Genomic DNA, 11,445 nt, shown 5'->3' with positions numbered 1-11,445 from the left:
CAGTTGTGCCATTTCATCAAAACCTACTCTTATGGATCCAAAAGGGTTGACACGAGCAACAACGGAGATGAAGAATACTGTAGGTAAGTATTTCAAGAAATGTTACAAAATAAACCAACTCATCTTCCATTACTTGGAGATAGACAAAGAAATATTTCCCCATAAGACAACTTCACAATTCATAGCAAATGTTCAGAGGAAGTCTGACTTCTCAGAATTAAGCCTTCTATTTATGTTACGTTTCCTTCTGTGTTAAACGTGAGAGCGACATCTGCATCCCCTGAAACCAGTCACTGCAAATCCGGGCTGCATGCACACTTACACCATGTATGAGAATGTATTTGATCAAATTGGCATGCAAGCTAGTTAACCCCTTCCTCCTTCCCAAGCACCCAGTGTTGTTTCAACTTAGTTGCACACCCAGTGCTGTGATATCACTGTGTGAAAGGGTAAGTCAGCCCAAAAGGTTAATACAAAAGAGGAAAATTAAGCAGCCAAAGAAAGTCACTTTTCCACAGTCTGTTTTATTTCCCTCAGCAGCAGTGAACGTCTCAATTGAGACAGTAGGAAAAATGTAGACAGACAGAGGTCAAAGTAGAACAGTCTCATGAAAAGACACTCCCATAATTACATTGAGCAAAATTCATAACAATTCATGTTACATCTGAGTGTTCTCATACTGATAATCAGACGTATTAGAAATGTAAGACATATGAATAGATCCAAAGGGAGAGTGTGTTCAGAACATTGGAACAGATCATTGTCAGTAGAAGGTAAAAAAAGGACATTTACAAATTCTAAATCAAATGGACCGATGGAAGGCATAATCACATATGCATGCCTGCGCCATTTAGAGGTTGTCATAATCAAAGTTGACAACTTTAGTAATTAATCAAAATAATGAACAGTCAAATGATCTGAAATGCTTGAATGCATATTGCATACCAGTACTCATTTATCCAAATGACCAAGAAGTATTGGCAGTTTATCAGTTACCAATTATCATACCTGCTAGCCAAATTCTCTTTGACTAAATAAGCCACCATTGATACACAAAATCATCTATTTGCTGTATAAACACAGTTAGCCATGTTGCCGTGGAGTGCTCAACTTAAAACTCATAAGGCTGGTAATTCATCACTTTAGACAATATTAAATAGAAGACAAACATAGACATTTTGACATGGAAAACAATCTTTCACTAGAAATGAAATACACTTTCATGACATGCAGGCAAAGTCAATACTGTTGCCTGTCGACGTACAGCCCCTGTACTGGTGGCTCACCACGTCAGGAATAGTAATACTTATATTGTGGTTTATTCCAGACCATCATAACACTTTATATTAAATTGCCCTTATAACATGAAGTTACTCAAACTACTTTGGTAACTAACACTGCAGAGAAGGAACATAACAATGCTTGAATTGCAGTAAAAGGATAAGTGACAATATGTTTTACATTAATGACCAATCTAGTTATAAAAATTATATTTGGTGTAACTACATGGCATTGCTGTGACTTAATTTAAAGTGTGAGCCTATAGTTCTTTTTTCGTACATTCAGTCAGCGTTTCCCCAGTTTAACTCTTAAGGATCGGCCCCTCTTTTTCAATTTTCGCCTAAAATGACACCCAAATCTAACTGCCTGTAGCTCAGGCCCTGAAGCAAGGATATGCATTTTCTTAGTACCATTTGAAAGGAAAGACTTTGAAGTTTGTGGAAATGTGAAAGGAATGTAGGAGAATATAACACATTAGATCTGGTAAAATATAATAAAGGAAAAACTTTTTGGGGAATTTTTTTTGTACCATCATCTTTGAAATGCAAGAGAAAGGCCATAATGTATTATTCCAGCCCAGGTGCAATTTAGATATTGGCTACTAGATGGCAGCAGTGTATGTGCAAAGTTTTAGCCTGATCCAATGAACCATTGCATTTCTGTTCAAAATGTTGTATCAAGACTGCCCAAATGTGCCTAATTTGTTCATTTAATAACTTTTCATGTTCAAAACTGTGCACTCTCCTCAAACAACAGCATGGTATTCTTTACTATTATATCTACTGTAAATTGGACAGTGGAGTTAGATTAACAAGAATTCTGCCAATATCAGATATGTCTATGTCCTGGGAAATGTTCTTGTTACTTACAACCTCATGCTAATCGCATTAGCCTAAGTTCGCTCAACAGTCCCGCAGGGGACCCACCAATCCTAAAGAAGTGAATCCCATGGCTTGGTTTTAATTCATCTGAATATGTGAAGACTCATTTAAAAGAGCTCCTCATTCTAAGAGTGCACTTAACTCATTCTGGCTTACACTGTTGCGGCACAACTGACCACCAAAGGTACAAAAAAGGCAACCGATCTTCTGTCACAGCGTAGGTCAGTCTTCGAGAAGTGGCCTATCATTTCACAAAGTTCAATCTACTTCCCCCCTCACTTCTCCAGAGATCCATCTCTTTGGCTTTTAAATAGTCCTTATTGTAGAATTAAAACTAGTAGGCAAGTTAGAATTCTCTGGTATTTACAGTTGTGCAGTTAGTTGTACAGCTCTGCAATTAAGAACTAAAGTTTGTGACACTATTCTCATTTAATCTCAAGGGTTAGTCAGAGAGGGTTGCATGCAAGGTCCTCCCCCTCAATGACACCATTGTGATGGAGATCAAAGAAATCATTGCGGTGAATGAAAGTGTTGACATGCTTCTTTATTCCAGAAACAGAGCAAGGGGTGGTCAGGGCTGGTTTCCTAAGGCCTGCATTAGCCAAGCCACTTAAAATAAAATACTGCAAAATGGTGCAAAAGTGGTGGCCATAGTCGGATTAGGAGGATGACTTGGGCTTCAACCTATAAGTAGAAGAGTAATAAGTTGTTCTGAAGCATCACAGGGCACATTCAAACGTGCAAGTGCCATAAAACCAGTACTGGGCCTTTAATCTCAATTGAGCTTAGCCTCTGTGTAGACATCCGTTTTTGTAATTGTCAGTTAATGTCAAAAGCCACACAGTTTTCATGAAGTGTTACATCTTTGACGGATACTTAACTACATCCATCCAGTTTCTTAACGGCCAACGCATCAACCCAACTGAACATTCCAGACCTTCTCTGCTTTGCTCGGAGCCCCAGTCTGTCCCAACATGGCAGGTAACCACCCAAGGCACCTGTCAGTCTCTCAGGAAGAAGACAACAGGAAATAGTTTAGGGGGGCAGGGAGATTGAAAAGCAGCCTTCATTTGGAGACTTCTGGGTTCTGAGCCTTCCTATAAGGTTCTCCATAATAAAACTCTTGGCTGAATCAGTGCAATTCATGCTGTCAGGTCCGGTTTAAGAGAATCTTAGAGGTTTTGTGGATCTTTGGCAGTTAAACCGGAGGTGTCGAGTTGGGTTTTCTGGGTTGTGATGTCCGTACTGGAGGTAAAGGGGCACGTCTATGTGAGATAGAGAGGAATATAGAAAGATAGAAAAGAAGGTCACCTCCAGCTTTTGTTACAATACTGTACAACGCCAACTGTATGTGTCTACCTGCCCATTCATTTGACATCTATACATTCATCAAATTAGCCAAACAATACAGTCATTGAAGTACCTGGAAGGGACGGCTGCAACAGGAGGGCCAACAGGTGGAACTGAAGTTATATTCGCTCCATGTTGCAGGGGGGCACCAGATGCAATGTACCCAGGGTGGGTGGGATGTGACAGGGGCTCTGAAGGCAAGGACTTCCTGGGTGCTGGTGGTTTTTTGTGTGGTACAAGGGCCTGAAGAAAATACAAAATAAACATATAATACAATCCAGGTGTGATACAATGATTTTCGTTGATTATAGCCGATCGTCACATAGAGTTTAGGTAACAGTGACAAGACAATTGAAAATTGAGGGCTCTAGACCAACTCCAATCCTTGGGGGCCTAATTGGTGTCACTTTTGCCCCAGCTAACACACGACTCCAATAATCAACTAATGATCTTCAGTTAAAAAACGCAATTAGTTTAAAATCAGCTGTGTTTGCTAGGGATAAGGAACTAGTGTGACCACTACGGCCCCAAGGACTGGAGTTGCAGGGATGGGCTCTAGACCAAACGTAGATTTAATTAATCAACTTTTGGTTTAGTTAACTGTTCTGCTAATAGTACTAGAAATAATTTATACAACTTGCTGATATTGACGTGTTGAAGGTTGCCTGCTTGTACGTGGACGATGCAAACTACTCACGGGCCAGTTTATTAGGTACACCCATACGGGGTTTATTAGGTACACCCTAGTACGGGGTCGGACACCCCCGTTTGCCTCTAGAACAGCCTGAATTCTTTGAGGCATTCTACAAGGTGTCAGAAACGTTCCACAGGGATGTTGGTCCATGCTGACTCGATGGCATCATGCAGTTGCTGCAGATTGGACGGCGGTACATCCATGCTGTGAACAGCCCGTTCCATCTCGTCCCCAAGATGCTCTATTGGGTTGAGGTCAGGGGACTGTGCAGGCCACTCCAGGCAATGGTTTTCCACTCCTCGATTGTCCAGTGTTGGTGATCCCGTGCCCACTGGAGCCGATTCTTGTTATTTTTAGCTGATAGGCGTGGAACCCGGTGTGGTCGTCTGCTGCCCATCCGTGACAAGGACTGACGAGTTGTGCATTCCGAGATGCTATTCTACACACCACTGTTGTACTGTGCCATTTGTCTGTTTGTGGCCCGCCTGTTAGCTTGCACGATTCTTGCAACTCTCTTTCGACCTCTCTCATCAACGTGCCTTTTTCACCCACAAGACTGCCACTGACTGGATGTTTTTTGTTTGTCGCACTATTCTCTGTAAATCTTAGACACTGTCGTGTGTGAAAAGCCCAGGAAGGCATCTGTTTCTGAGATACTGGATCCAGCGCGCCTGGTATCGACAATCATACCACGCTCAAAGTTGCTTGGGCCACTTGTTTTGTCCATTCTAACCTTCAATCAAACAGTAACTTAATGTCTCGATGACACGGCCACGTGACTCACTGTCTGTAGGAGCGATCCATTTTCGTGAACGGGGTGCTGTACCTAATAAAATGGCCGGTGTGTGTATTTACACTACACCAATATATTAAGCATGGTTTAATATGCAAATGCAGTATCACACATTAATACAATGCAGTTTGTACTTTAACTTTAAAATGCTAATTTCACCTAAATAATTTTTTATTTTCAATTAGTTACCATCATTGCCATTACCTATAGCCATAGATTAGCGGTGCATTCTTTTGTAACCAACTTTTTAGAGCCACTTCCAAGTGAGTGAATATGAAGTACTTTGATCTGCATTTGCACATAACTGTAAATTCAGCAATACAATACAATTCTGAACTGAAGCTTGATTAGTATGATTAGATTAATTGTCTCATATCATTCAATCCATTGAATCAACCAATCAACTACATACACATCAATTAACCACACAATCCCACCAATCAACCATTAAATCCCTCCACAATCAATTAACCAACCAACCACACTCTTCACATAAATCAACCAATCAGACCCAATGCCCACATGCAGCCATGTCTCCATGCTACTCTGGTACCTGGCTGCCTGTTAGCACAGGGTCAGGGGGTAGAGGCTTGGTGGGAGGAGCCGGCCGACTCAACGATGGCTAGAATAATGGACGGAAAACAGAAGAACAGGAGGAATAGATGGAGAGAATGAGAGTGAGGGGTGGAAGAGACCAACCAAAGAAAAGGGACTATTCAGGTATTCTAACAGAATACTGAATGAGACTCCAGAGTAGTGTCACAATACTCCAAAATGTTCACTATTTGTACGATGAAAACAACAAACTTCAGACCAATTCTCATGTAATGAGACATCAAAGACAAATCATTTATATTAGCAAACCACAGACGAGACAGCTACCTCCATTCGCCATCATGCTCAGTTCCATGCAGGTAACAAATGCACTCTAAAGTAATGAAATAGAATCCATTACGCTACTATTGACAAGACAGATTCCAATCATGGAAGTAGATGATAAGAGGGAAAGATGATTGACACCGGTGCTCCTCAAAGCCATACAGATGAGATGAATTTACCCACACTGAACAAAACGTAGAAATCAGCAACTTGACCAAAGACCATAAGATACTTTTTGAGGAACAGTGGTATGGAATATACACTGAGTGTACAAACATTAGGAACACATGCTCTTTCCATGACAGACTGACCAGGTGAAAACTATGATCCCTTATTGATGTCACCTGTTAAATCCACTTCAATCAGTGTACAGTAAATGAAGGGGAGGCAACAGGTTAAAGAAGAATTTTTAAGCCTTGAGACGATTGAGAAATTAACTGTGTATGTGTGCCATTCTGAGGGTGAATGGGCAAGACAAAAGATGTAAGTCCCTTTGAACAGGGTATGGTAGTAGGTGCCAGGCGCACCGGTTTGAGTGGGTCGAGAACTGCAACACTGCTGGATTTTTCACGCTCAACAGTTTCCCGAGAGTATCAAGAATGGTCCACCACACAAAGGACATCAAGCCAACTTGACACAACTATTGGAAGCATTGGAGTCAACATGGGTCAGCATCCCTGTGGAATGCTTGACACCTTGGAGAGTCCCTGCCTCGACGATTCAAGGCTGTTCTGAGGGCAAAAAGGGTTGCAACTCAAAATTAGGAAGTTGTTCCTAATGTTTTGTACACTCAGTGTACATTGATTCTAGAGCGTCAGCTAATTAACTATGTAGCTCTAGATTTGAATGTTATGTAATAATGCCAACAGTGTTTTGTAGGCATCATCACATAATATTCAAGTATTACAATTTACGAAAGTGATTGGAAATAAAGAGATAAACAACTCTGGTGTGTGGAGCCATGGTCTTTGTCAACTAGTTCAATCATTATGTCTCAGCACATAGGCTACTCTTCCAGATCTAAGCTGGGGATAGAGAGTTCGCTCATGTGGAGGGTTCTTTCGCTAAGTGACAGATTTATATGTCTAAACAGGAGAGTTAATCGTGTCCAAACCTTTGTTAAGCATTAGACACTGTGGCTAGTGTTGGCACTAAAAGGAAGAACATGCTCCCCCCCCATGCCAGTAAATAATGCTAAGTAATCAAAGTAATGCTGTGGTTAGTTTTCAACATAATTTAAGTCACCCTGTACATGCAGGTTTCCATTCAGACTGACTTGATGTCATATTTAAAAAATGTTTATTTAAAAAAATATTTTTACCCCAATTTCGTGATATCCAATTGGTAGTTAGAGTCTTGTCCCATTGCTGCAACTCCCGTACGGACTCGGGAGAGGCGAAGGTTGAGAGCCATGCGTCCTCCGAAACACGACCCTGACGAGCCGCACTGCTTCTTGACACACTACTCGCTTAACCCGGAAGCCAGCCACACCACTGTGTCGGAGGAAACACAGTACAACTGGCGACCGAAGTCAGCGTGCCACAAGGAGTCGCTAGAGCGTGATGGGACAAGGACATCCCGGCCGGCCAAACCCTCCCCTAACAACGCGACACAGCCTGGGATCGAACCCGGGTCTGTAGTGATGCAGTGCCTTAGACCGCTGCGCCACTCGGGAGGCCCCTTCATAGAATCCTTTTAAAGAAAGTGTGATGGCATGGCCCTCTAAACATAGATAGAAAAAGGGTGATTGCTTGAGAATCAACTGTGTTGGTGGTGCTGCTACTGCTACAGCTACGGCTACGGCTACAGCTACAGCTACTGCTGCTACATATGGACGAAGACCTCATTAAATGGCAACCTTTGACTGTACCTGGTTGTTAAGGGGGCTGGGGTCGGGGGGCAGGGGCTTGGTGGGGGCTGGCCGTTTCTTTCTTATCTAATGATGGATATATGGAAAAAGTAGAGGAACAAACAGGACTTCGCTATAATACTGCAACTACACATACATAAGACAGAATGTTAGTTCTAGAAAACATGAGGATTCCTATAGATTACTAATTATTATGTAGAGATTTCATCTCATTGCATTGCACACACAAGCATTTTTCAAGCTACCCATCACCTCACAGGCCTAGGCCAGGTTACCTGGGCTTGTTTTAAGACAGGGTCAGGGGGGGAGTGGCTTAGTAGGCGGAGCAGGTCTGTCCTGAACCTGAGAAAACAGGAGTCAAAGGGTTTTGACAGCCAATGGAAACATGCATTGGAGGGTAAGTTAGTTATTAGAATTAAGCATTACACATTCAACTCTCAGATTGAGAAAATATGAATTGGTCACTTGAGAACATTACATTACATATTTTCGTTCAGGTTAAGTGTTGGTCCCGTGTTTCATGAGCCGAAATAAAAGATCCCAGAAATGTTCAACACACACAAAAAGCTTGTTTCTCTAAAATGTTGTGTACAAATTTGTTTACATCCCTGTTAGTGAGCATTTCTCCTTTGCTCAAATAAATCATCCACCTGAAAAGTGTGGCATATCAAGAAGCTGATTAAAAAGCATTATCATTACACAGGTGCACCTAGTGCTGCGGACAATAAAAGGCCCCTCTAAAATGTGCAGTTTTGTCACACAACGCCACAGATGTCTCAAGTTGAGGGAGCGTACAATTTGCATGCTGACTGCAGGAATGTCCACCAGAGCTGTTGCCAGAGAATTACATTTTCATTTCTCACAACCGCAGACCACGTGTAACCACGCCAGCACATGACCTCCACATCCGACTTCTTCACCTGCGGAATTGTCTGAGACCAGCCACCCAGACAGCTGAGGAAACTGTGGGTTTGCACAACTGAAGAATTTCTGCACAAACTGTATCAGGGAAGCTTACAGTAGTTTGGAGTCGTAACTAACTTCAGTAGACGAATGCTCACCTTTGATGGCCACTGGCACACTGGAGAAGTGTGCTCTTCATGGATGAATCCCGAGTTTCAACTGTACTAGGCAGATGGCAGACAGCATGTATGGCGTCGCATGGGAGAGCAGTTTGCTGACGTCAACGTTGTGAACAGAGTGCCCCATGGTGGCGGTGGGGTTATGGTATGGGCAGGCATAAGCTACGGATAACGAACACAATTGCATTTTATCAATGGCTATTTGAATGCACAGAGATACCGTGACGAGATCTTGAGGCCCATTGTCATGCCATTCATCCGCCGCCATCACCTCATGTTTCAGCATGATAATGCACGGCCCAATGTCACAAGGATCTGTACACAATTCCTGGAAGCTGAAAATGTCCCAGTTCTTCCATGGCCTGCATACTCACCAGACATGTCACCCATTGAGCACGTTTGGGTTGCTCTGGATCGACGTGTACGACAGTGTGTTCCAGCCAATATCCAGAAACATCGCACAGCCATTGAAGAGGAGTGGAACAACAGGCCACAATCAATAGCCTGATCAACTCTATGCGAAGGAGATGTGATGCTCAGCATGAGGCAAATGGTGGTCACACCAGATACTGACTGATTTTCTGAACCACGCCCCTACCTTTTTTTTAAGGTATCTGTGACCATCATATGAAATCCATAGATTAGGGCCTAATGAATGTATTTGAATTTACTGATTTCCATATGTTTTTTTATAAACTGTAACTCAGTAAAATCTTTGAAATTGTTGCATGTTGCGTTTATATTTTTGTTCAGTGTAGTTACTGTAGACCTTGTTAATGTGTTAGATGCTTTTTCAGAAATAGCTCCCCACATTTAAAAAAAGACTATAGTATACAGTGCCTTCGAAAAGTATTCAGACCCACTGACTTTTTACATATTTTGTTACATTAGCCTTATTCTAAAATGTATTAAGAAAAAAAATCCTCAGCAATCTACACACAATACTCCATAATGACAAAGCAATTAATTTTTAAATTTTTTATATTAGCACATTTATTACATCAAAAAACAGAAATACCTCATTTACATAAGTATTCAGACCCGTTGCCATGAGACTCAAAATTGAGCTCAGGTGCATCCTGTTTCCATTGATCATCCTTGAGATGTTTCTACAACTTGATTGTAGTCCACCTGTGGTAAATTCAATTGATTGGACCCACAGTTGACCGTGCATGTCAGAGCAAAAACCAAGCCTGAGGTCGAAGGAATTGTCCGTAGAGCTCCGAGACAGGACTGTGTCGAGGCACAGATCTGGGGAAGAGTACCAAAAAATTTCTGCAGCATTGAAGGTCCCCAAGAACACAGTGGCCTCCATCATTCTTAAATGGAAGAAGTTTAGAACCACCAAGACTCAGGTGGTTGACCAAGAACCCGATGGTCACTCTGACAGAGCTCTAGAGTTCCTCTGTGGAGATGGGAGAACCTTCCAGAAGGACAACCATCTCTGCAGCCCTCCACCAATCAGGCCTTTATGGTAGAGTGGCCAGACGGAAGCCCTCCGCAGAAAAAGGCACATGACAGCCCGCTTGGAGTTTGCCAAAAAGCACCTAAAGACTCTCAGACCATGAGAAACAAGATTCTCTGGTCTGATGAAACCAAGATGTAACTCTTTGGCCTGAATGCCAAGCGTCACGTCTGGAGGAAACCTGGCACCATCCCTATGGTGTAGCATGGTGGTGGCAGCATCATGCTGTGGGGATGTTTTTCAGCGGTAGGGACTGGGAGACTAGTCAGAATCGAGGCTAAGATGAATGGAACAAAGTACAGAGATCCTTGATGAAAACCTGTTCCAGAGCGCTCAGGACCTCAGACTGGGGCGAAGGTTCACCTTCCAACAGGACAATGACCCTAATCACACATCCAAGACAATACAGGAGTGGCTTCAGGACAAGTCTCTGAATTTCCTTGAGTGGTCCAGCCAGAGCTCGGACTTGAACCTGATCAAACATCTCTGGAGGGACCTGAAAATAGCTGTGCAGCAACGCTCCCCATCCAACCTGACAGAGCTTGTGAGGATCTACAGAGAGGAATGGGAGAAACTCCCCAATTACAGGTGTGCCAAGCTTGTAGCGTCATACCAAAGAAGACTCGAGGCTGTAATCGCTGCCAAATGTGCTTCAACAAAGTACTGAGTAAAGGGTCTGAATACTTATGTAAATATGATATTTCAGTTTATTTTATAAATGAGCAAACATGTCTTTATGGGGTATTGTGTGTAGGTTGATGAGGGGAAAAAAACGATTTAAATCAATTTTAGAATAAGGCTCTAACCTAACAAAATGAGGAAAAGGTCAAGGGGTTTGAATACTTTCCGAAGGCATTGTAAATGCTGTAGTATTACTATAATTATATACTATAGTATTTACTGTAGTGTTTTTGTGGACTTTACTGTACACTGTAGTGTTTTTGTGGACATGACTGTAGTATTTACAGTTTACTATAGTATAAATGCAGTAGTATTACTATAGTTAAAAGATTATAGTGTATACTATAGGCTTTTGCGGTATTCGGATTGTCATACCGACCTTGTGCCATCCTGGGATATTCTGTAATACTGGCACTGAACACAAGGGGTGCTATTTTCAAACCCCATTCAGCCTCTGTAACCCAAAGGT

At 42.2% G+C, this 11,445-nt stretch overlaps 1 protein-coding gene across 5 annotated transcripts in view; it reads right to left on the bottom strand.

The window, feature by feature from the left end:
• Nucleotides 1-504: 504 nt before the first annotated feature.
• adam15 (ADAM metallopeptidase domain 15) overlaps nucleotides 505-11,445 on the bottom strand; it is a 39,460-nt gene continuing 28,519 nt past the window's right edge. The window contains exons 21-23 of one of the 5 annotated variants that reach the window (XM_014201097.2): nucleotides 5,553-5,621; nucleotides 3,586-3,755; nucleotides 505-3,427 (exon numbers count right to left, since the gene is read on the bottom strand). In XM_014201097.2, the coding sequence (XP_014056572.2) occupies nucleotides 3,361-3,427; nucleotides 3,586-3,755; nucleotides 5,553-5,621 (306 nt within the window). In that variant the 3' untranslated portion in view covers nucleotides 505-3,360. Of the gene's footprint in view, nucleotides 3,428-3,585; nucleotides 3,756-5,552; nucleotides 5,622-6,687; nucleotides 7,815-8,023; nucleotides 8,091-11,445 lie in introns of those variants that run through there. The other 4 variants (XR_006769932.1, XM_014201099.2, XM_045718504.1 and 1 more) reach the window with 4 other exon arrangements.

The sequence above is a fragment of the Salmo salar genome, chromosome ssa05 (assembly GCF_905237065.1).
Source record: "Salmo salar chromosome ssa05, Ssal_v3.1, whole genome shotgun sequence".
Taxonomy (NCBI): Eukaryota; Metazoa; Chordata; class Actinopteri; order Salmoniformes; family Salmonidae; genus Salmo; species Salmo salar.
Note: the sequence above shows the minus strand (reverse complement) of the source record. Positions and strands in the feature narration are given on the sequence as shown.